Consider the following 26,630-nt stretch of genomic DNA (forward strand, 5'->3'; position numbering starts at 1 on the left):
AATATTGTCAACCAAAAAAAAAAAATTCTGAGATCATGCTGATTTAAATTTTCTCTTTTGGACTTCTCTCATGGAGTGGTGGATAAGAATCCATCTGCCAATGCAGAGGACATGGGTTCAATCCCTGGTCCAAGAAGATTCCACGTGCCGTGGAGCAACTAAGCCCATGCACCACAGCTACCAAGCCCGTGCTCTAGGGCCTGTGACCCACAAGTACTGAGCCTGTGTGCTGCAACTATTGAAGCCCAGGCACCCCAGAGCCTACAGGCCACGACTATTAAGCCCGTGTGCTACAACTACCGAAGCCTGTGTGCCTAGAGCCTGTGCTCAGCAACAGGAGATGCCCCTGCAGTGAGAAACCTATGCTCTGCAACAGGGCATGGGGCTCTCCGCAACTGGAGAAAGCCTGAGCAGCAATGAAAACCTTATGCAGCCAAAAGTAAAATAAATGTTTTCTTGTATCCTTTCATTGTTTGAAAAATCAACAAATTATGGAAACTTTCCAGTGACTTTGAATGTAATTAACAACTTTTCCTGAGCATTTGTGGGATGATCATAGATAATGCAGTAAAAAAAAATGCATATAAAATGTTGTTTTTAAAAATATTTATTTATTTGTTTGGCTGCCCCAGATCTTAGTTGCAGCATGTGGGATCTAGTTCCCTGACCAGGAATCAAACCTGGGCTCCCTGCACTAGGCTTCCAGGCACTGGACCACCAGGGAAGGCCCCTAAAATGTTTTTTTTTTTAATACATTACACATGGCATGTGGGATCTTAGTTCCCCAACCAGTGATCAAACTCATGCCCCCTACATTGGAGGCACAGAATCTTAACCACTGGCCCAACAGGGAATTCCCAAATGCATATAAAATGAAACAAAAAAAAAATGAATAGCTGATAAGGGATTCATGTCCACAATATATAAAGAACTTTACAAATCCAACAACAAAAATTCAATTAAAGAGTGGACAAAGGACTAGAATAAACATTTTTCCAAAGAAGATATACAAATGGCCAATAAGCATGTGAAAAGATGTTCAACATCATTCATCACTATGGAAATGAATAAAAACTAAAGGAGATACCACTTCATATCCATTAGAATGGCTATTATTAAACAAATAAAAAATATTGTCAAGAATGTGGAGAAATTGGAAAGCTTGTGCACTGTTTAGTGGGAATGTAAAATGGTGAAGCTGCTATGGAAATGTTATGGAGATTCCTTGCAAATTAAACACAGGACTTCCCTGGTGCTCCAGTGATTAGGAATCTGCCTGCCAATGCAGGGGACATGGGTTTCAATCCCTGGTCCAGGAAGAGTCCACATTCTGCAGAGCAACTAAGCCCGTGTGCCACAACCACTGAGCCTGCACTCTACAGCCCACGTGCCACACCTACTGAAACCCATGTGCCTAGAGCCCATGCTCTGCAGCAAGAGAAGCCAACACAACGAGAAGCCCCCGCTCACTGCAGCCAGAGAAAACCCATGCGCAGTAACGAAGACGTGGCACAGCCAAAAATAATAATAATAAACAAATACATTTAAAAAATTAAACAGAATTACCATATGATCCAACAGTTCCACTGTGGGTATCATTCCAGAATAACTGAATGTAGGGGCTGGAAATATTTCTACACCTATGTTAATAGCAGCATTATTCACAATAGCAGAAAGGTGGAAGCAACCTGTTCAACAGATGAATAAATAAACAAAATGTGGTCTATATATACAATACAATGGGCTATTATTTAACCTTTAAAAAGAAGGAAATTCTGATACCTGTTACAATGTAGATGAGCCTTGACATTATGGTAAGTAAAAATAAACCAGTCACAGAAGGACAAGTATTATATGATTCCTATTACATGAGATACCTTGAGTAGTCAATTCATAGAACCAGAAAGCAGAATGGTGGTCTCCAAGGGGCTGGGAAGAGGGGAAAATAGGGAGTTGTTTAACGCGTACAAAGTTTAGTGGGGAAAGATGAAGAAATTCTGGAGATATGGATGGTGGTGATGCTTTGAGAACAGCATGAATGCTCTTAACATCATAGATCCATACACCCAAAAATGGTCATAATTTTAGGTTATGTTTATCTTGTGTGTGTGTGTGCTCAGTTGCTCAGTCAGTCATGTCTGACTCTTTGTGGCCTCATGGACTGTAGCCCACCAGCCTCCTCTGCTCATGGAATTTCCAGGCAAGGATGCTAGAATGCGTTGCCATTTCCTACTGCAGGGGATTTTCCTGACTGGGGGGTCAAACCCATGTCTCTTCCATCTCCTCCACTGGTAGGTGGATTCTTTACCACTGTGGTATCGTGTTTATCTTATCACAATTTAAAAAAATGAGTCCCCAGACTTGGTCTAGGTACTGTGCAGATATAATTTTAGAAACCAAGAAGCAACAATATTTCAATGCTAGATAGTACCTTTTTAAGAAAACCCACTTTTCAAAAATGATTACCTTCTTTGGCATTGTCACACTTATGACTGAAGATTAAAATCTTAAAATCACAATATACTCAACTAAGTTTTAGCGACCACACTAATTTTCTGTCTAATTTCAAATATCCCTGGTAGCTCCGACAGTAAATAATTTGTGTGCAACGCGGGAGACCCAGGTTCAATCCCTTCATTGGGAGGATTCTCTGGAGTAGGGAATGGCAACCCACTCCATTATTCTTGCCTGGAGAATCCCATGGACAGAGGAGCCTGAAGGGGTTATCCATAGGATTGAAAAGAGTCAGACATGACTGAGGGACTAACACTTTTCACTTTCACTGCTTCTATGCTCATTAAATGGGCAGCTTAAAATGTATAGGGTTGTGCAACATGTCTGAGTTAACACTACCATGGGAGCCTCATTAAAAGAGCTCACTGATGCTATACTATTATTAACACAGTCATCCCTGGGTATTCACAGGGGATTAGATCCAGGACTCCCCACCAATACCAAATTCTGAGGATGCTCAAGTCCCTTATATAAAATGGTATAGAATTTGTATATAACTATATTACATGTCCTTCCCCTCCTACTATACTTTAAATCATCTCTAAATTGCTTGTAATACCTAATATATTGTAAATACTATGTATATAATTGCCAGTACAAGGCAAACAAAAGTTTTGTGTTTTGGAACTTTCTGTAATTTTTCCTTCAAATTTCTTCCACCTCTGGTTGGTTAAATCCTCAGTTGTGGAACCCACAGATACAGAGGGCTGACTATATTAGTATAGCTTCATCAGACACTCTTATTCAATGGCTCCTTTTTTCTTTGTGTTCCCCATATTTTACCTTCACTGTTTTCCTTCTGATCATTCTATGACCATAGCAGAATATCTTCTAAGTATTTTATGTCAAGTTCATATGTTAGTTTACGATTCTTCACAGCAATTCAAGGAAAGTATTACTTCTATTTTAATGGATGAGGAAACTCAGAGAGATTGAAAAACTTGCTTAAAATCACACAGTGAGTTGCTGGCAAGGTAGAAATTTAGATTCAGGGCTGCTGCTGCTGCTAAATCGCTTCAGTCGTGTCCACCTCTGTGCAACCCCATAGATGGCAGCCCACCAGGCTCCCCTGCCCCTGGGATTCTCCAGGCAAGAACACTGGAGTGGGTTGCTATTTCCTTTTCCAATGCATGAAAGTAAAAAGTGAAAGTGAAGTCATTCAGTCGTGTCCAACTCTTAGCGACCCCATGGACTGCAGCCCACCAGGTTTCTCTGTCTATGGGATCTTCCAGGCAACCTGTCTCAAAAGCTCTCAACTCCACCAGCATGCTACACCTTACATTGTTGATTGGTTCCTTCCTGAAATCTAACTCTTTCATGAAGTAGCAAGATAGAAAATGCACATGGCTGAAGAAGGACCCTAAGCCAAATGGAAGCGCAGAAATGATATATATAATGGCTTCATGGTAATCTGATATCTAAAAAATCTTTCTCTAATTTATTTATTTTTGCACTTGTTTGCACTTGGCAATGTTTCCTATTGTCCTTTGTTTTGGAATTTACGTCATGTTTGAAACACTACGGTAGTTTACTTCAGTTAATGCTTTCTTGTTCCTGGTACATAATTTCACTTTGAGTATTCTCGTAGGATGAATATCCTGCTCTTTCATCATACTCAGACAGAATTCTGCTTTCCTCAGTGACTCCCCATTCTCCATCACACACTGGCGTCCCAGACTGCAGCCAAGTATCCACGCTAATTCCCAGAGTACAGTCCAGACTCTTTTTTTGAGCAGATAAATTGACGTTGCCATCAGTACATTTACACTCCTTTACCCCTGCTCATTTTCATTTTCCATGCCATGCACTGCTGTGGTGTATGCCTCCTGTCAGGACCAACGTTCCCACCTTATCTAGATAGGAAAACTGAAAGGGTTGTTGTTGTCCAGTCGCTCAGTCATGTCTGACTCTTTGCGACCCCGTGAACTGCAGCACACCAGGCTTCCCTGTCCTTCACTATCTCCCTGAGTTTGTTCAGATTCATGTCCATCGCAAGGGGATTCCGCCAGCTAGTTCCTTAGCTGGTGCCCTGGTGTGTTTCATGTAGGGGAGTATGGAGAACGCTATCCCCTTCAGGTCTGTATTGGTAATCCATGCATCAGGAAAAAGAGGGACCAGCCTTCTTTTCCTGGAGTTTTCAGGCACTTACAAGAGAGATGGTGGTATATGGAGCCATTTTTCAAGGAGCCCATGGTATAGTTAGGCAATGAGTGGAAGACAGCAGCCCGACCTCTCCTCACCTTTATTCATTCAACAAATGTCTGTTGGCTCCTGGGTGCCTCTCCTTTTCTGTGTGCAGCTTTCTGTCCAGAAGGACTGACAAACCTGTGGGACATTATAGTACATTACTGGAGAGCACAGGAGGGCATATCGTCCAGGCTGAGGTAGGAGTTCCATGGGGGGAAGTGACACCTGAGAAGAGTAACTAGGTGAAGGGGCTACAGATATTCTAGAAGAAGAAGATCATGCCAACAAGGATTCAGAGGCAAAAAGTTGTGACTCTAATTGTTGTTGTTTAGTCGTTAAGTCATGTCTGACTCTTTGCAAACCCATGGACTGCAGCCCACCAGGCCTTCCTATCACTCATTATCTCCCTGAGTCTGTCCAAGTTCATGTCCATTGAGTTGGTAATGCCATCCAACCATCTCATCCTCTGTCGTTCCCTTCTCCTCCTGCCCTCAATCTTTCCCCAGCATCAGGGTCCTTTCCAATAAGTCGGCCCTTTGCATCAGGTGGTCAAAGTGTTGCAGTTTCAGCTTCAGCATCAGTCCTTCCAATGAGTATTTGGGATTGACTTCCTTTAGAATTGGCTGGTTTGATCTTCTTGCTATCCAAGGGACTCACAAGAGTCTTCTCCAGTACCACAGTTCGAAAGCATCAAAATGCCAGAGGGAATACTCCATGAAGAAGGGACTGCTGTGTATGCTGGAGGAGCTAAGAATCTGTATCTAAGTAACCACAGTCATCACTAAAGAGCCTTAGGGGAGGAGGTGTGAGAGTAAAGAGGCCTGAAGGGGCCAGATCGTCAACTGTCTTGTGTTCTACTGTAAGAAGAAGCAAATCTGCCATCAAGATTGCCGGGAGAAATATCAGTAACCTCAGATATGCAGATGACACCACCCTTATGGCAGAAAGTGAAGAAGAGCTAAAGACCCTCTTGATGAGAGTGAAAGAGGAGAGTGAAAAAGTTGGCTTAAAACTCAACATTCAGAAAACTAAGATCACGGTATCTGGTCCCATCACTTCATGGGAAATAGATGGGGTAACAGTGGAAACAGTGGCAGACTTTTTATGGGGGGCTCCAAAATCACTGCAGATGGTGACTGCAGTCATGAAATTAAAACACACTTACTCCTTGGAAGAAAAGTTATGACCAACCTAGACAGCATATTAAAAAGCAGAGACATTACTTTGTCAACAAAGGTCCATCTAGGCGAGTCTATGGTTTTTCCAATAGTCATGCATGGATGTGAGAATTGGACTATAAAGAAAGCTGAGCACCGAAGAATTGATGCTTTTGAACTGTGGTGTTGGAGAAGACTCTTGAGAGTCCCCTGGACTGCAAGGAGGTCCAACAAGTCCATCCTAAAGGAAACCAGTCCTGAATATTCATTGGAAGGACTGATGTTGAAGCTGAAACTCCAATACTTTGGCCACCTGATGCGAAGAGCTGACTCATTTGAAAAGACCATGATGCTGGCAAAGATTGAAGGTGGGAGGAGAAGGGGACGATAAAGGATGAGATGGCTGGATGGCAGCACTGACTTGATGGATATAAGTTTGAGTAAACTCTGGACGTTGGTGATGGACAGGGAGGCCTGGCATGCTGCAGTCCATGGGGTCGCAAATTGTGGGACACGACTGAGCGACTGAACTGAACTGAACTACTGTAAGAAGGGTGAACTTGCCCTCAGGGCACTGACAAGAACTCGAAGGGTTTTAGGGAGAGGATGAAGTGGTCCCTCTGGTTATGGTGCAGAAGATAAAGTGGGCATGAACTGACAGCAGGAAGACCAGTTAGGAGGCGATGGGAATAATTCTGCCTTTGAAGGGAAGCTTTTACACAGAGTCATTTGCTGCATGGTGGTTGTGACTCTCTCAGGGAAGATCTTGGGAAGATTTGTTTCCTCCTCCGCCAGTGTTCCATGGCTAATAGTTCTGCCATTGCAAACTTTCCACAGCTGGCTACTGACTGGGGTCAAACATGATGGTGAATCTATCATATCTGGAATCCTCACTGGCTGGATATGGAAAATCTCAGAACTTGAAACTCACCTCAATGTCTAAGGCCTGTCCAGAGGAATTGTTACAGATCTGTAAATATGAAAACTTGGGCTTTGTCACTGTTTCACTGATCTGTTCCCTCTCCCAGCTCCATATGCTCCTGCAACCATGTAAAATTCTAATATCTGTCATTCAAGTGCCATTTTCTTCATGTAATTTTTCCTGGACTCCAAATAAGAGTTAACTGTCCAGAAAAGCTCTATACATCCTCATGTTCACTGCGATCTTATTTATAAAAACCTTTTATTTTTATTTTTAAAATTTTTATTTATATTTTAATTTTAATTTTTACTTTATTTTGCTTTGCAATACTGTATTGGTTCTGCCATACATTGACATGAATCAGCTGCGGGTGTACATGAGTTCCCAATCCTGAACCCCCCTCCCACCTCCCACCTCATATCATCTCTCTGGATCATCCCCATGCACCAGCCCAAAGCATCCTGTATCCTGTATCGAACATAGACAGGCGATTCGTTTCTTACATAATAGTATACATATTTCAATGCCATTCTCCCAAATCATCCCACCCTCTCCTTCTCCCACAGAGTCCAAAAGTCCGTTCTATACATCTGTGTCTCTTTTGCTGTCTTGCATACAGGGTTATCATTACCATCTTTCTAAATTCCATATATATGTGTTAGTATACTGTATTGGTGTTTTTCTTTCTGGCTTACTTCACTCTGTATAATAGGCTCCAGTTTCATCCACCTCATTAGAACTGATTCAAATGTATTCTTTTTAATGGCTGAGTAATACTCCATTGTGTATATGTACCACAGCTTTCTTATCCATTCATCTGCTGATGGACATCTAGGTTGTTTCCATGTCCTGGCTATTATAAACAGTGCTGTGATGAACATTGGGGTACATGTGTCTCTTTCAGTTCTGGTTTCCTCGGTGTGTATGCCCAGCAGTGGGATTGCTGGGTCATAGGGCAGTTCTATTTGCAATTTTTTAAGGAATCTCCACACTGTTCTCCATAGTGGCTGTACTAGTTTGCATTCCCACCAACAGTGTAAGAGGGTTCCCTTTTCTCCACACCCTCTCCAGCATTTATTGCTTGTAGACTTTTGGATTGCTGCCATTCTGACTGGTGTGAAATGGTACCTCATTGTGGTTTTGATTTGCATTTCTCTAATAATGAGTGATGTTGAGCATCTTTTCATGTGTTTGTTAGCCATCCGTATGTCTTCTTTGGAGAAATGTCTATTTAGCTCTTTGGCTCATTTTTTGATTGGGTCATTTATTTTTCTGGAATTGAGCTGCATAAGTTGCTTGTATATTTTTGAGATTAGTTGTTTGTCAGTTGCTTCATTTGCTATGATTTTCTCCCATTCAGAAGGCTGTCTTTTCACCTTGCTTATAGTTTCCTTTGTTGTGCAGAAGCTTTTAATTTTAATTAGGTCCCATTTGTTTATTTTTGCTTTTATTTCCAGTATTCTGGGAGGTGGATCATAGAGGATCCTGATGTGAATTATGTTGGAGAGTGTTTTGCCTATGTTCTCCTCTAGGAGTTTTATAGTTTCTGGTCTTACATTTAGATCTTTAATCCATTTTGAGTTTATTTTTTTGTATGGTGTTAGAAAGTGATCTAGTTTCATTGTTTTACAAGTGTTTGACCAGTTTTCCCAGCACCACTTGTTAAAGAGATTGTCTTTAATCCATTGTATATTCTTGCCTCCTTTGTCGAAGATAAGGTGTCCATAGGTGTGTGGATTTATCTCCGGGCTTTCTATTTTGTTCCATTGATTTATATTTCTGTCTTTGTGCCAGTACCATACTGTCTTGATGACTGTGGCTTTGTAGTAGAGCCTGAAGTCAGGCACGTTGATTCCTCCAGTTCCATTCTTCTTTCTCAAGATTGCTTTGGCTATTTGAGGTTTTTTGTATTTCCATACAAATTGGGAAATTATTTGTTCTAGTTCTGTGAAAAATACCACTGGTAGCTTGATAGGGATTGCATTGAATCTGTAGATTGCTTTGGGTAGTATACTCATTTTCATTATATTGATTCTTCTGATCATGAACATGGTATATTTCTCCATCATATTAGTGTCCTCTTTGATTTCTTTCATCAGTGTTTTATAATTTTCTATACATAGGTCTTTAGTTTCTTTAAGTAGATATATTCCTAAGTATTTTATTCTTTTTGTTGCAATGGTGAATGGAATTCTTCCCTTAGTTTCTTTTTCTACTTTCTCATTATTAGTGTATAGGAATGCAAGGGATTTCTGTGTGTTGCTTTTATATCCTGCAACTTTACTATATTCATTGATTAGCTCTAGTAATTTTCTGGTGGAGTCTTTAGGGTTTTCTATGTAGAAGATCATGTCATCTGCAAACAGTGAGAGTTTTACTTCTTCTTTTCCAATTTGGGTTCCTTTTATAAAGATATAGGCTTCCCTGGTGGCTCAGAGGTTAAAAAGTGTCTGCCTGGAATGAGGGAGACCTGGGTTCGATCCCTGGGTTGGGAAGATCCCCTGGAGAAGGAAATGGCAACCCACTCCAGTACTCTTGCCTGGAGAATCCCATGGAGGGAGAAGCCTGGTAGGCTATAGTCCATGGGGTCTCAAAGAGTCAGACACGACTGAGCGACTTCACTTTATAAAGATATAGAAGCAACTGAAATGTCCATTGATGGATAAATGGAAAAAGAAAATGCTTTATATTATATATATATAATGGGATATAATTTAGCTGTTAAAAAGAAGGAAATCTTGGGACTTCCCTAGTGATCCAGTAGTTAGGACTTAGTGCTTTCACTGCCTTGAAAGCCCAGATTCAGTCCCTGGTGGGGGAACTAAGATCCTACAAACTGTGTGGCATGGTCAAAAATAACCCTCCCCTGAAACAACACAAAAAACCCCAAACCATATGGAACCAAGTTCATACATAACAAAGAAAAGATTGGTGGTTGCCAGAGGCAGAAGTTGGAGGATGAGTGGAAGTGAAGACAATCAAAAGGTACACATTTCCCAGTCATAAAATAAATAAGCCATGGGGATTGAATTATAGCCAGGCTTCCCTGGTGGCTCAGAGGTTAAAGCATCTGCCTACAATGCAGGAGACCTGGGTTTGATTCCTGGGTTGGGAAGATCCCCTGGAGAAGGAAATGGCAACCCACTCCAGTATTCTTGCCTGGAGAATCCCATGGACAGAGGAGCCTGGTGGGCAACAGTCCACGGGGTGAGTGACTTTACTTTCACTTTCACTTTCTTAACCATAGTTAATAATACTGTATTTCATATTTGAAAGTTGTTAAAGAGAATGAATCATAAAAGCTCTCATCGCAGGGAAAAAAATCTGTAACATGGTGACCATATTAACAAGATTTATTATGAACGATCATTTTGCAGTACATACACGTGTTGTAGCATTATGGTGTACACCTGAAACTAATATGGTGTATGTATAAAAAAGAATTAACCTTTCTTATTTTAAGATTTCAAAGAATTTTGTGTGTACAGTTAAAACTCAATAAATTGGAACAAGGAAGGAAATTACAAATAACAGATCAGTTAGACTAGGACACAGTCCTACCCCTCACCCTAGATAAATCACAAATTGTTCAATGGCTGGGTGCTTTCATGTTTGTGGTGTATTCCAACAACTTGGTTAAGTTCCTCCTAAGTAGATGAGATGGCTGGATGGCTTCACTGACTCAATGGACATGAGTTTGAGTAAACTCTGGGAAGTTGGTGATGGACAGGGAGGCCTGGCGTGCTGCAGTCCATGAGGTCACAAAAGAGTCAGACACGACTGAGTGACTGAACTGAACTGAAGTAGTTGACTATACCTCCACTTACACTTATTTTGCCTTAGCAAAAGTTTATTTAAAAAACACTCACATAGCACTTAAGGTCAGGCACAATCTAAGCACTTTACAAATAAGCCTCTTTTTTTTAAATATTTATTTTTATTTATTTGGCTGCATAGAGTCTTAGTTGTGGCACATGGGAACTAGTTCCCTGACCAGGGATCAAACCCAGCCCCCCTGTATCTTGAGCACAGAGTTTTAACTACTGGACCACCAGGGAATTCCCACAAATAAGCCTCTTAAGGACTCTGCAATGTAGAAGCTCATCTTATCACCCCCATCTAGAGATGAGAAAACTAAGCCACTAAGGAGGGTTTCACAGCTAATATGTAAGAATTTGAACCCAGGAAGCCTAGCTGTAGGTTTTATACTCTCAGCCACAATTGCGTGTATGTGTCCTCTCTCCCTGCCAGTAGATCTTGGAAGCACCAGGTTCTGCAGATTGTTTTTTCCTGAGTTGTGACTGTAAGCTAGGGATGTGGCAGCAGAAGGGAATGCAAATATAAAAAGACATAGTTGTGCTCTCTGGGAGGAAATCAGTTGTTTATTGAACATAACAAACCACAAAACTGTGGCTTAAAACAGCAGCCTTTTACTTGCTCATGATTCCAAAATGTGGGCTGGACTCACTTACCCATTTGCAGTCAAGTGATGGTTCAACTAGGAGTAGAGGATACGAGATGACCTTACTCAAGTCTAGACTCTTGGCTGGTTTAGCTGGAATAGCTGGAGGCTAGTTAGACTTCTCTCCTCCTGGTCTTTCATTCTCAAGGAGGGATTTCCTTTCATGATGTCTCAGAGCAGCAAAAAAAAAAAAAAAAGAAAGCAAGAGTGGAAGCAGCAAGGCCTCTCAGATGCTAAACTTGGAACTCACTCAATGTTACTTACACTGTACTTTTTTGGTCCAAGCGAGTCATCAATGTGGCAGATGATCACATAATGCCTTGAATTCAGGGTTGTGGGTGGTGATAACTTGGTGGGTGGTCCACAGAGGGACGGAGAAGGAAAGATAGACATTCTAGGCAGATAATATACTAGTTGCACAAGTACATGGTACAAGAAAGCATGTTGTACCTGGGGGATAACAAATACTTGAGAGTGATTAGAGTAAAAAGGGCACTTGAGGAAGAAAAAGGCTAGGGAGGTTGAAGGAGAGGATGGAACCAGATCAGGACATGGCATGAGTGCCTTGTTAAGAAGCTCCCAATGTTACCCTTAGGGACTAGGGCATTAAGAAGTTTTGTTTGTTTCTGAGAAATTTTGTTTAGGGCAAGCACATGATTAGGGCTTCCCTTGTGGCTCAGCTGGTAAAGAATCTGCCCGCAATGTGGGAGACCTGGGTGTGATCCCTGGGTTGGGAAGATCCCCTGGAAAAGGGAAGGGCTACCCACTCCAGTATTCTGGAGAATTCCATGGACTGTATAGTCCATTGAATCACAAAGAGTCGAACACGACTGAGTGACTTTCACTTCAAGCACCTGATGTGAGTATTTGAATATAACTTTGTGAGACCATGGGAATGGGTGAGATGGAAATCAGGAAGACCAGTGAGAAGGCTATTGTGAAACAGCAAATATAAGATGATGAGGTCTCATGCAACAACAGCACAGGGAGCAGAGAAGAGGGAAAGGGCTTCAGAAACATTTACAAGGCAAGATGAATAGGATATGGCATTTGAAGGAAGAATATGGAATGATTCTCAAGTTTGTGACTTTGGCAACTGAGTAGATACAAGTGATTGAGTTTTATGAAAGAAAGTGCTCATTTAAGCTTTGGATCAATTAATTTTGAGATGCCTGTATGGCAATCAATAAAAGTGTGGGGTAGACTAGTTGGATATACAAATTTGAAGTCTAGGAAAGAGGGCTGGGTTAAAGATTTAAAATTCATCAGCAAGCAGGTGGCTGTAAGAAGCCATAGATTTCCCAGAAGTATGCAGAATGGTAGAATAGAGGCTGGTGGGGGGTGGGGTACTTCCCTGATGGTCCAGAGTCTAAGACTCTGTGCACCCAGTGCAACAGGCCGAAGTTTGATCCCTGGTCAGGGAATTAGATTCCCACATGCTGCAACTAACAGTTGGCATGCTTTAACTAAAAAAAAAAAAACCCTGCATTCTGCAACTAAGATCTGGCACAGCCAAATAAGTAAGTAAATAAACATTAAAAAAAAAAAGAATCCAGGCTGGGAATGACCAAAAGAGAAGAACTACATTTAATAATGAGAAGAGAAAGAGAAGGCCATAAAGGAGATTTTAAAAGAACTATTAAAAACAGAACTATAAAGACAGGAGGAAAACCAGGAGGAGTGGTACCCCACGAGTCAAGGGAGAAAAAAATTTCTATGGTATTTGGAAAAGTGCTTGTGAGATTTGACAATTAAGCACTGGTGACCATACTGAGAACAGTTTTAGGAGAGTTATAATGCCAATACCCCAATTGCTATGGATTGAGGAAACCTATGAGAGCCTGCTTGTACATGAGATGATGGGCGAGGGGGAGTTGCAGGAAGTTAAAGAGTTAGAGTTCCTTCATCGAAAGTGAGTGATCTACCGAGAGGGAAATGTGTGGGCTTAAAGAGTGCGAGGGGAAGGCTCATAATAGTTGTGCTGAGAAAGAAAATCTTTGAATGCTACTTCCTGCCAAGTTTCTGCTCAAAATTCTTCTCACTTTCGTGATAAACTTCAGGAAAAATCCCTTCACCTTTTCATTTGCTCTTCCCCTTCTCGCCTTAAAATCACTTTTATTGCAATCTGGCATTTGTCTCTATTTGACAATGACTTTCAAAAAATTTACCACTGAATTTTGTGTTCCACCTAATGTACACTGTGTCATTCCATATTATTCATTCTAAAGAATGAATGTTTGCTATTCTCAACAACATACTCTCTGATTTTGTCTAAATTATTTGTTTTTTTTTTTCCAACAGTGAAATGGGAATATAAATTCTAATTTCTCCCAAACTCAGTGAAATGTTGGAGGAGTCGAGAAAGTGAGGTTGTAAGGTACATAAAACATCTCTGAGATAAGTAGCTATAATTATGTTTCCCTAGTAGGATTATTTCAGGGATTAAGTGAGATAATGTAACAACAACAACATTCTTAATAAATATTTCTAATAAATATCTGGCATATTTTAAGCAAATTCTTTTTTAAATTTATTTTTTATTGAAATGCAGTTGAGTTACAATGTTGTATTAATTACTAGTAAGGTGTCATCACTCAGTCGTGTCGGACTCATGTGACCCCGTGTAGCCTACCAGGCTCCTCCGTCCATGGGATTTTCCAGGCAAGAGTACTGGAGTGGGGTGCCATTTTCTTCTTCAGGGGATCTTCCCGACCCAGGGATTGAACCCAGGTCTCCTGCATTGCAAGCAGATGCAAAGTGACTCAGTTATCCACATATATACTTACCTTCTTTTTCATATTCTTTTTTAGTATGTTTTATCACAGGATATTGAATATATTTCCCTGTGCTATACAGTAGTGCCTTGTTGTTTGATAAATTCTTAATAAATATCTGGATGCTGCTACTGCTAAGTCGCTTCAGTCGTGTTCGACTCTGCGCAACCCCATAGACGGCAGCCCACCAGGCTCCCCCATCCCTGGGATTCTCCAGGCAAGGACACTGGAGTGAGTTGCTATTTCCTTCTTCAATGCATGAAAGTGAAAAGTGAAAGTGAAGTCGCTCAGTCGTGTCCGACTCTTTGCGACCCCATGGACTGCAGCCTTCCAGACTCCTCCGCCCGTGGGGTTTTTCCAGGCAAGAGTACTAGAGTAGGTGCCATTGCCTTCTCCGCATGTGATAGCAAATGGTAAAGACTGTATTTTAGTTTGAAAATTAGCAAACTAAAATTCAGCAAGTGAAAAAGAAGGTCCGGCTATTTGGAGGTGCGTCGGTCACGACTGAGCGACTTCACTTTCACTTTTCACTTTCATGCATTGGAGAAGGAAATGGCAACCCACTCCAGTGTCCTTGCCTGGAACATCCCAGGGACGGGGGAGCCTGGTGGGCTGCCATCTATGGGGTCGCACAGAGTCGGACAAGACTGAAGCGACTTAGCAGCAGCAGCAGGCAGGAAGATATTTGGTGTTTATGAAGTATGTTTGGAAATTGCTTCAATATAATCTCCCATGTTGGGGGTGAGGTACAGGAATTGACCAGTTATTGAAGCTGAGCATTCATTATTCTAATTTTGTACACATCTGAAATTTTCATAAGAAAAAATTATGATTAATTGCATGCAACTGTATTCACACAATATGCTTGGTATATAGATGAAATGTAATGAAAATTTAGTTTGTAACCGGTCAAGTTGCTTTTTGAGGTTTGTCACCGTACACCCCACTCAACTCCCCAAAGTAAGGGAGTGATGCAAGGAAGATTTAAAGTAGAATTTTTGAATTTACAGCTTTCATAATATCATAAGTGGGTGTCATTTCAATAACTAATCTTTTTCTGTTCAGTTAACTTTTTTTTGGAAACATTCTCCTTTTATTTATTTTTCCTTTTGGATGAGTTTCGTGGCACGCAGGATCTTCTTTCCCCGACTAGGGATCGAACTGAGCTCCCTACGGTGGAAGCACGGAGTCTTAATCGTGGGACTCAGGGAAGTCCCTAGCTAACCTACTGGACTCATTAGAAACTGAACTACAAGTCCCAAAATGCACTGCACTATGGACGTCAACTCGAGGACCCTGCGTCTCCGAACCAGTTGCCCTCGCCTTTACTTGAATGGGAATAATCCCAGCGAAAATTGACGTCTGTGACTCAGAGCAGATTTTCGAGTATCCGTACGCCTGGGTCGGTCGAGAGTGCAGTTCGAGAGGGACAGCGTGGTACCTTCCCGATCAGGCGTCGCTCCGGGCAGCCTCGCTCTCTTCTGGGGCTTTCGTGCGGCAGGAGGGCTCCGTTATTGCGCCTCCAAGATGGCGACGCTGTTGGCGGTAAATTCGGGTAGGTGCGGCCGGGGCAGAATGCAAGCTGTGGGCAGGGTGCTGACCCGTCCTTTAGGGAGAGACCCAGGTAGTGAGTTTTGTCGGAGTCCAGGACCCCACTTGTGCATAAGTGCCCGCTTGTCCTTCGCTCCGGGGCTGGAGTCCCGCCCCTCCCCAGTTTGAATGGCGCGTGTCGGCACTGCGGCTCTAGCCCTAGAATTGGGTCTTAAGGCTCGAGACAGGGAGGCTTGGTCCACTGGAACAGGACGGGCAGTTCTCATAACCAGGGCCTAGTCTAGTGCCTTCCACTCCCTATCCCAGTATGTGTCTGCGGTCCGAATTCCTGCAGGACTTGCAAGTCTCTTTCAGTGGGGTCAGGAGACCAGAGATATTTTTCAGCCACGAGCGCAGGCTTAAAATGAAAACTCCCACCTCAGAATAGTCTCTGGGGCCCCTCTAGGTTGGGTGGGTGGATGGGTAGTTCTACAGAAAGCGAGGTCCCTTGGTTATGAAGCCTGCAATCCGGAAGGTGGTCCAGAGGGCCGTGACTCCCGGCTTGGCTTTTGTGGCCCGTGCCTGGATGTTCCTGAACCCTTGGAGCAGTAGACCGTCGGGGACGGGCAGAATCTAGAAGAGAGAGAAGAAAGTTTGAAGGACTCGGTTTGGGTTCTCTTGTCAATTCTCAGTCGGGCGCGTACCTCCCGCCACCCCACCCCCCGTGTCTCCACCTGGGCGTTTGAAAGAGTGGGTGCATTCTGCTTGTCACAATTCCTGGGATGCACTGCTGGTGCCTAGCGGGCGGGCCAGGGATGCCAGAAGTGCTGTGGCGCCCGGAACGTGCCTGGTAAATGAAGAATTTCCTGCTTAGAATACCTTGATTAAGCCGTGCTGAGCTTCATGGGTAGTTAAGAGCTCATCTGTGTGGTAAATGCTTGTAGGGCATTTCACTCTAGAGGACTCTTTTTCTGGGCGCCTTTTCTTTCCGTCTCTGTACCGTCTTTTCTTGTTGCTTATACATTCTTTTCATGGGCTTCCCTGGTGGCTCCGCTGGTAAAGAATCCGCCTGCAAGCGGTGTGGGTTCGATCCCTGGGTTGGGAAGATCCTCTGGAGAAGGGAACAGCTACCCACTCCAGTATTCTGGCCTGGAAAATTCCATGGACTGTATATAGTCCGTGGGGTTGCAAAGAGTCGGACACTGCTGAGCCACTTTCACTTTTCACTTATTCTTTTCACATGACTGATATTTTTGAAAACTTGTCTAAATCTGACTTTCGTAAATCAAACCCTTCCAGAACCACTATGATAAATTATTTTGTAATAATGAATTCTGTTTATTGAGCACCTCCTTTTCCCAGGCACTAGACCTAGAGTTGTGCTTTCATTTAGTCCCTTTTATACAGCTCCGGGGTTGGTATTAAATACATCATTTTACAGATTTGGAAATAAGAGTCTTAGAGTGCTTAACTACTTGAAGGTTATACAGCTAATGATTTAAAGCCAGTCTTCCCCCCCCCCCCTGCCCCCAACTGGAAGCCAGTCTTTGATACTTAAATTTCTACGTGAACCTACTTGTGAAAATGTTAGTCACTCAGTCATGTCTGACTCTGCAACCCCTGTGGACTGCAGCCCACCAGGCTTCTCTGTCCATGGAATTCTCCAGGCAAGAATACTGGAGTGGGTTGCCATTCCCTTCTCCAAGGAATCTTTCTGACCCAGGGATTGAATCTAGGTCTCCTGCATTACAGCAGTTTTCCACTGTCTGAGCCACCAGGGTAGCCCTACTTAAGCAAAACCTAATTCATTTCATTACATAGTATTTTCATGTATCTGAATGTTAGCAGTGAAGTTACTTTCCTAATATTGCTGTCCTGTCCTCCCACCCAGATATAAACTTAAAACAAGTCTTGCATGTTATACGTGTGGTTATATACTTTTCTTTGGAGAAGGCAATGGCAACCCACTCCAGTACTCTTGCCTGGAAAATCCCATGAATGGAGGAGCCTGGTAGGCTGCAGTCCATGGGGTTGCTAAGAGTCGGACACGACTGAGCGACTTCACTTTCACTTTTCACTTTCATGCATTGGAGAAGGAAATGGCAACCCACTCCAGTGTTCTTGCCTGGAGAATCCCAGGGACAGGGGAGCCTGGTGGGCTGCTCTCTATGGGGTCGCACAGAGTCGAACACGACTGGTGACTTGACTGAAGTGACTTAGCAGCATACTTTTCTTTAGTATATACTCATTGTAAGTTACTATTCTTAAACATAAATCATTGAAGGAAAATGCTGTTGCCAACAGCTGCAAAGAGTATACATTGTATAATAATGTCTTGTGGCAGAAGTGTTTAATTGACCACGTAGAAAGGAAACATTTTTAAGAGCTGAGTCAGGAGAAATTTTATATATATATATATGTACTTATTTATATGGCTACACTGGGTCTTAGTTGTGGCATGCGAGATCTTTAGTTGTGACATGCGTGATCTAGTTCCTGACCAGACATCAGACCCGGCCCCCTGCATTGGGAGTGTGGAGTATTAGCCACTGAACCACCAGGGAAGTCCTAGGAGAATATTAAAAAGAAAAAAAAGATGTCCAGGAAAGTAACCCAAATGCCCATTGACAAGTTAATGGGTAAATACTGTGGTCTGTACATCTATAATGGAATGTTATTCAGCTTTGAAAAGGAAATCCTGTCCTATGCTACAACATGAATAAACCTTGAAGACTTTCTGCTAAATGAAGTAAGCCAGTAACAAAGACAAATACTGTATAATTCTACTTATGTGAGGGATTGAAAGTAGTCACACTCACAGAAGCAAAAAATGTTGGTTGCCAGAGGCTGAGGGGAGGGGGAAATGGGGGCTTGTTTAACAGGTACAAAATTTCAGTTTTGCAAGATGAAATAGTTCTGGAGATCTGTTATACAACAGTATGATTGCCCTTAATGCTACTGAACTGCATACTTAAAAACATTTAAGATGGAAAATTCTATGCTATGTGCTTTTTAATCGTGGTTCAAGAAAAAACTTAAACATCTTAGAATTGTAGAAAGGGAAAAAAGTAGATTGTAGAGTTCAAAGACCTATGCTTGAGTTTCAGCTGCGTGGTTTACTAGTATTGTGACCCATGTCAGCCTGGCTGAGCAGACCTATAGGCTTGTGAGTAAGCAGCCATTAACACCGACAATCCTTGGAGGGCTGTCTGGTCACCCCTGTCCTGTTCATAGCATTGTCTATTTCAAACCTTTTCCACGCTCATCAAATCTTTAACCTCCGACTGATCCCTTAGTCTCCTAGTCACACAGAAAGAAGCCAAAAGGCATGAACTCCTTTTTCACCCTTAAACCTACAAAGGTATACACCCTTGAGTCAGTTTCCCTGTTTTCCTGTCTAAGGTAGAGCCTACCCTTTACAGCCTTATCCCTGTTACTCCCTCCTCTTGTCGATTTGCCTCTGTGTCTTGTTCCTTTTCTTTCCACTAAGTGCCCTCTTTCTTGATTTCATGCCGCACCCCAGTTACTGTCCTCTTGCTCCTCTTCACAGTCAGATCTTTCAAACATTCAGCAGTGTTCACTGACTGTTTCCATACCTTTTCCTCCTCCACCCACTCTAGTCTCTTGTTGCTGTTTAGTCACTAAGTTGCATGAGACTCTTTGTGACCCCATGGACTGAAGCCCGCCAGGCTCCTCTGTCCACAGGGTTTCCCAGGCAAGAATACTGCAGTGGGTTGCCATTTCCTTCTCCAGGGGATCGTCCCAATGCAGGGATTGAACCTGCATCTTGTGCCTTGGCAGGCAGATTCTTTCCTGCTGAGCCACCAGGGAAGCCTCTCTAGTCTGTTCCCATCTTCCTGAACGGCTGTCAACTTTTACATGCTTTTCAGTTTCAGTAAGTCCAGCAGACATGTGAGATCTTTTTCTCACTGATCTTCAAGGGTAAGACCAAAATCCTTAGCAGGAGCTAGTCAGCCCTGCATGGTGTGCCAGTTGCCCCCCTTGCGAACCCTCTTGGTACTCTGGCTCTCTTGGCATTTTCAGCAGTTTGAGAATGCAGCATTTCCTCTTGCCTTGGGAACCCATGTGTTGTCCTTATTTCCTGGAGTGTTATGTCTACCACCTTCCACTCCCCGTTTTATCCTTCGCATTTCAGCCTAATAACCATCTCTTGCTCAGTGCATCCTTGCCTTCCCTGATCTCCCCAGCAAGGTCACATTCCTCTGTTGTGGGGTCTTTGCCCTGGGTGCTTCACTGTCATAGCCCTTACTCCATATTGGAGATTGCCCTGAAGTGTGACTGTGTGGGAAATGTGCTTTCCCACTACACTGCGAGCTAATGCATACCTAGTCCATGATGAATGAGTGAATAGGTGGGATTTTTGATCTGTTATTGGATGCCTTCCCATAAAAGGAGGGAAGTAGAATTTTCTCTAGAATTCACTGAACTTATTTAAGCTGTATATACTGCGAAGACTCGTTCATCAGAGGTTCTATTAAGTATTATTTTTACAGACAGTCTATTTTTGTTAGCTTTTTGTCAGATTTTAAAAATACTTGTGGTAAGGTAACTTTCACATTTGCCAACAAGTCAGTTTTCTTTTTTTAAAATTATTTATTTCTTTTAATTTGGCTGCTTTGGGTCTTAGTTGCCAAATGTGAGACTCAGTTCCCTGGCCAAGGAATGAACCTGGGCCCCCTGCGTTGGGAGCACTGAGCCGTACCCACTGAACCACTAGGAAGTTCCTACAAGTCAGTTTCGATAACTTTCCTTCATACCCTGTGCCAGTCAGGAGCCAGTTCTGACTCTACCAACAGCTCTCACCTTTCTGTTTTCCTGCCCTCGTCCTGCTTAAGGTTCCATTACCTCATGAGTAACTTACCTACCGATCATCCTTGGGTCCTGACGCTTCATATTCTAGTTAGTCTGTCCATCACACCATTGTCCAGGTTTATTTTGTCTTCTGGGGCTTCCCATGTGGCTCAGTGGTAAAGAATCTGCCTGCCAGTGCAGGAGATGCAGGTTCAATCCCTGAGTTGGCAGGATCCCTTGGAGAAGGAAATGGCAACCACTCCAGTATTCTTGCCTGGAGAATCCCATGGATAGAGGGATATAGTCCACCAGGTCTCGAAGAATCAGACACGAGTGAGAGTCTGACTGAGGATACATGCATTTTGTCATCTACTACTTGAAACTTGCCCATTTACTGACGGGAAAAGTTCCATCTTGGCCAGGAAGACAAGGCTCAAACCTGCTCTGTCCTCAGCAGCTGGAAAGAGCCAAGGAAATGATCTCTAGGGAAGTCAGGTAGCCACCATCCAGCTGGCCCCTCATAGGCAGTCACCAGGATCCAGGGTCGGGTCCTCATCTTAGCAGGCCTGGAGCTGTGATATTTGTTAGTAGTATCCAGAGTCGAGTAGATGCCAGTAATTTATTTTCTCTACTCACCCTCAGACAGATATGTAAACCAGTATGTCAATTAATTGATCTTTAGTGGGAAGTACATCTGCATGGGTCCTCATTTTATTCTGGAAAGTTTATATGACATGCTGTGTTTTCCATCTGAAGATTGGCAAGTTTAGAGTCAAGATGGGAAAAGCGAAGCTGGGAGTTGGGTGATTGTTCTCTGTGTAAGGTTGAGACAAGTGATCCCCATTCGCTCACATCCCCATAGCAAAGACCTGACACACAACTTCCTCCCTGCCCATCGCATCAAGTTAGATGCTTCCTTTTGTATCTTCTCATAGGACTTTGCTTCTTCATCATACCTTTCATTAGACTGTTAGTTGTGTTTTGAATTCTCATTTAATGCCTGTCTTTCTCATCAATGTATAAGTTCCATAAGCCCAGGGATCCTGTCTGTTCTGCTTGCTGTATAGTCCCTGGCACATGGAAGGTCCTCAGTACAATGAATGAATGCTCTAGCTTCACTGGTTTAGTCTGTCCTTGTCTTGCACATCGGGCTTCCCTTGTGGCTTAGCTGGTAAAGAATCCACCTGCAATGCAGAAGACCTGGGTTCAATCCCTGGGTTGGGAAGATCCCCTAGAGAAGGGAATGCTACTCACTCCAGTATTCTGGCCTGGAGAATTCCATGGACTGTATAGTCCATAGGGTCACAGAGTTGGACATGACTTTGTGACTTTTACTTTCTTGCACATCCCTTTAAAAAAATTTGCACAGTACTTTGCTGCCTTCTGACAACACTGTTCATAAGATTGTAATGCACTTAGTTAGGTTACAGTTATCTTGCATGTCTTTCTGACTGGTGACTTTAGTGGGATTTGTGTTTTCTTAGATATCAGTTAAACATGTTTGCAGCCCACTCTTCACGATTTGAGCTAGTTAGTGCATCAGTTGAGTGAGTGATTGGTTTTGGTTAGTTTCCCTTTCAGAGTCTTTATTAACATATAGGGGTACTATGTCTGATTGTTTGCAAACAGAAACTTTGGGCTTCTGTGTCATTTTTTTCAAACCATACTTAGTAGCACATAGCAAGAGCTCTGTAAGTATTACTTCTTATTCTTAGTATCTTTACAAAGAAAAATGTGATCCTGTATTAAATGAGTTTACAGAAGAATTCTGTATTTCTGTGCTGTTTTTTAACAGCTAGTGTCCCAGCCAAAGTAAAATACTTTTTTTCAGCTTCTAAGTTTTACAGACTCTGCTTCCTCCTCCTCCCATTCCTGCTTTTCCTCTGGATGATAGAGAGGGAAGGAAAGGCAGTTACGTTTATTGAGTGATTGTGATATGCCAGACACTGTGTTGTGTGTTTTACTTAGTTTATTCTTAGTCGATTCAACCGTAAGAAGCAGGTGATGTCCCTATTTTGTATATAAGGAAACTGAAATTCAGAGAGGTTAGTTTCTCACTGCATGTCACATAACTAATGAAGTGACAAAACCAGGTTCCACTAATGTTTCAGTTTAAAATCAGGATTTACTTTATATTAAGGTGGGTAAAATGATGTTTGTGTTATTGCTTGTGAATTCTAATACTCTTTTATATTAATGTTTGGGTTGTATATATAATTCCTTATATTTAAGTTTCTGTGAGTGTGACTAAAATGTGTAGACAATAACTTTGCCTTCTTTTCCAAATGTATGTTCTACTTGATGCTGATTTTATTTATTTTTCCTTTAAGCCGCTAGTCTGTGGGGCCCTTACAAAGACATTTGGCAGACTGTGGGGAATGCTCTTTGGAGAAGACAACCTGAAGCGGTCCATCTCCTTGACATGATTTTGAAGAAGCACAAACCTGACTTCATCTCATTGTTCAAAAACCCTGTAGGAGATTTTCTTTTTTTGCTTCTTGAATTTGCTTTTTCCTTTCAAGATTGAAGGAGCAAGTAAATTCTTAATGCATTTAAATGCAGTATGTTACTTGTTCTAGTCTGTTGATTCAAGTTTTTTCTAAAGATGGAAATTTCCTAGGAGCAATTATTCTTTCTGTTCTCCATGAAAGTTAATATAGCTTTTAATTCTAGCTAGCAGGTATCTTGATAGTATTTGAATACGATTTTGGAAGGTCTACATATTCCGGAAATAGAAGCCTTTTTGGAATTTCTAACTTGCAGTTAATCCATCTAAGCTTAGTAAGGTTGATTATTTTATTTATTTCCAGGTACACTTCAACATTTTAATTCTTTATAACGTTGTGTAAGTTGTGTTAACTGAATGAGTTAATTCTTACATATCGTTAATCACTGCATCTTGACATACTTTTCAATGAGGAGTAGATTACTTCAGCAGTGGGGGGTTCATATTTGGAAACTCCTTTCCCTGCTGTTTGACAGTTTTCTTTATACACTAGCAAGGCCATCTAAGAGCTATTTATGGGTTTGTCTTACCAGAAAGAGCCCTGGCCTGGGAGCCAGTTGAACTGAGTTCCAGTCTTGGCTCTCCCACTGAAGAGTTGTGTGACCATAGGCAAGCCACCTGACTTCTCTGGGCATGAGTTTTTCCCTTCTGCAAATAGAGAAGGTGGATTAAATGACTATATGGCCTTTTTCAGTGTAGAAATACCTAAGATTTTATGGCCCATCAAGTAATTCTATACTATGTTATGTGTTAAATATTTGCAGGTGAATGTTTTTGCAAATAAGACTACATTTTAAAATAACATACTAACAAACTATCATTAATCCTCCTATTTAATTCAGCAATTCGTTTCCATTTGCTGTCTTCCACTTGAAGATTCATTGCTTTTATACTTCTTAAAGATATGATTGGAAAGTTCCTTAGACACTTGAAAAGTTGGATGCTGTTTTGTGTGATTTCTCAACCTTTCCGAGTTGAGCAGAAATAGTTATTGAGAAGGTAGTCAGAGTGTAAAAAGTTGAAAGGGATGTAAAATGTTACCTCATAAAGTTCTGACTGTAGATCATATGATAAGAAATACTGTTTGTCTTACCAGACTGCTTTGTGAATGAACTTCTCTAGGTAACAGTTTTACACCTTGTTTCCATGTGCCATTTTCATGAAATGATCCTATTTATTTATTTTTACTCTTGTAGCCAAAAAACGTTCAACAACATGAGAAGGTTCAGAAAGCCAGCACAGAGGGAGTTGCCATTCAGGGTCAACAGGGAACCCGACTTCTTCCCGAACAGCTCATTAAAGAGGCGTTTATCCTCAGTGACCTTTTTGATATTGGAGAACTGGCAGCTGTTGAACTTCTTTTGGCTGGTGAGTTGACACTTAACCTATGGTAAGGCAGTACATACGTATAAAATTATTCACTTGTGATTTCAAATATTACACCATTTAGATTCCACAATAGTTTCTAAAGATGCAGTTTATTTCATATCACAGTATTGCCTTTTGTTTATCTTTGACTAATGGGAAGGCTTTAGTTTAGTGGTCAGAGTTGTTTAAGGAAATTTAACTGTTTTAAGATAGACTTTTTCTCTGTCATTGACTTGCAAAGAATAGCTGACTGCATCTCAGACATTTTTATAGCACAGAGCATTTCTTGTCATACAACGAGTAAGAAGGTAAGGTCACTGCTTTTTTTGGCGTTTCTCTTTGAGGGGGTGATTCAGACAATAAATAGGTAAAGAATATTCATGACTGAGTGAAGTTGCTCAGTCGAGTCTGACTCTTTGTGACCCCGTGGACTGTAGCTTGCCAGGCTCCTCCATCCATGGAATTCTTCAGGCATAATACTGGAGTGGGTTGTCATTTCCTTCCCCAGGGGATCTTCCCGACCCAGGGATTGAACCCAGGTCTACCTCACTAAAGGCAGACTCTATACCATCTGAACCACAAGGGAAGTTCCTAGGTAAAGAATAAGATAATTTCAATAATACTGAGTTCTAGGAAGGAAGTAAAACAAGGCAGCGGGATAGAGATGGGGGCTGGTAGAGGGAACTGTAAGGAGTATACTAAGGGAAGGCCTCTCTGAGACTGGAGCATTCGATCCGGAACCGATATGATGACGAGATACCAGAGTTGTTGAGGAAGGGTGTTCCAGGGATTGCAGAGCATGAGGTGAGAGCAGAGGCCTGCCAAAGGACGAAAAGACCAGTGGCCAGAACATCATGAATTGGGGCGAGAGTGAAAGAGGGCAAGGACATCAAAGGAGTCAGATCATAGTCTTGCAGGCCGTGAAAATTGTTTGGATTTTATTCCAATTGCAGTGGGAAGTTGTTGGCAGGGGCTTTAAGCATAAGAGTTATAGAATCTGGAAAAACTGAAATTATTTGTCCTGCTGCTATATAGAGAAAAGATTGAAATTTCTGTAAAATAAGTAGTTCATTTCAATCATAGCTGGGGAGCCATGTGAAGAAGCCAGGTGGACATTTTAATTGAAAGACAGTCTAATATGTCTGAAGATAACCATGCAGCTGCCAGAATAATATCTGGCTTTTGACCTAAGGTTGCATTAAAAGAAGTAAGATATTGAGAATGACTAAGGTCATTTTCCCATTCTGTGATGGAGATGTTAACTGGGCATGCTCCAGTTGTGAGTTTAATTCAAAACTTCATTTACCAAATATTTTTCCTGTGCATATTATGGGTCAGGCACTGTGTTAAGATTCCAGAGATATAAAGATGAATAAAACCTCAACTAGCTTATAAGTTATTATAAGTGAAGTTATTCAGTTCAGTTCAGTCTCTGATAGTCTAATAACTGAGAAAGACATAGAAACCAGTAATTGTGACCCATTAAGTGCATTAATGCAAAGTTTGGGGATGGCCCAGCAGGGAGATGTTTAAATTGACCTCAGGTTGTTGTAGAGAAGTCCACAGAAATCACGAGGCTTGCAGTGGTCGTTGAAAGTAATTAGGCATCTGTCAGGTGGAGTAGGTGCTCACTCGGAAGACAAAGGACATCCAGACAGAAGAAGTCGCCTGTAAGAACTGTGAGGCAGTGAGATGAATTTGGGGAAGAGAAGGGAGGAGAGTGTAGGAGTGACTGGGCCAAGGGCAGAAGAAAACCATAGGAAATGAAGCTGTGGGCAAGGTTGTTCAGAAAAGACAAAGCAGAATTTATGCAGAGGGGAGTAGTGCAAAAGAGTGAGTAAAAGTTGAAACATAAGAAAAGGTTACTTAATTTACTAGGGGAAGAATCTTAATATTTGAAAGATTTTATCTGAAAGAGAATAAAACAATGGATAGGTGTTTGAAGTAGAGGCCCTTAAACCCTGAGGTAGGGCCCCTCCAGTTCAGTTCAGCTCAGTCGTGTCCGACTCTTTACGACCCCATGAATCGTAGCATGCCAGGCCTCCCTGTCCATCACCAACTCCCGGAGTTCACTCAGACTCACGTCCATCGAGTCGGTGCTGCCATCCAGCCATCTCATCCTCTGTCGTCCCCTTCTCCTCCTGCCCCCAATCCCTCCCAGCATCAGAGTCTTTTCCAGTGAGTCAACTCTTCGCATGAGCTGGCCAGAGTATTGGAGTTTCAGCTTCAGCATCATTCCCTCCAAAGAAATCCCAGGGCTAATCTCCTTCAGAATGGACTGGTTGGATCTCCTTACAGTCCAAGGGACTCTCAAGAGTCTTCTCCAACACCGCAGTTCAAAAGCATCAATTCTTCGGCGCTCAGCCTTCTTCACAGTCCAACTCTCACATCCATACAT

The 26,630-nt window shown here is 42.2% G+C and overlaps 1 protein-coding gene across 1 annotated transcript in view; it reads left to right on the plus strand.

The window, feature by feature from the left end:
• The first annotated feature begins 15,498 nt into the window (after positions 1 to 15,498).
• NUP205 (nucleoporin 205) overlaps positions 15,499 to 26,630 on the plus strand; it is a 78,772-nt gene continuing 67,640 nt past the window's right edge. Inside the window, exons 1-3 of the mRNA XM_069588438.1 lie at positions 15,499 to 15,571; positions 22,689 to 22,831; positions 24,061 to 24,232. Coding sequence (XP_069444539.1) covers positions 15,544 to 15,571; positions 22,689 to 22,831; positions 24,061 to 24,232 — 343 coding nt within the window. The 5' untranslated portion in view covers positions 15,499 to 15,543. The remainder of the gene's footprint in view (positions 15,572 to 22,688; positions 22,832 to 24,060; positions 24,233 to 26,630) is intronic.

The sequence above is a fragment of the Ovis canadensis genome, chromosome 4 (assembly GCF_042477335.2).
Source record: "Ovis canadensis isolate MfBH-ARS-UI-01 breed Bighorn chromosome 4, ARS-UI_OviCan_v2, whole genome shotgun sequence".
Taxonomy (NCBI): domain Eukaryota; kingdom Metazoa; phylum Chordata; class Mammalia; order Artiodactyla; family Bovidae; genus Ovis; species Ovis canadensis.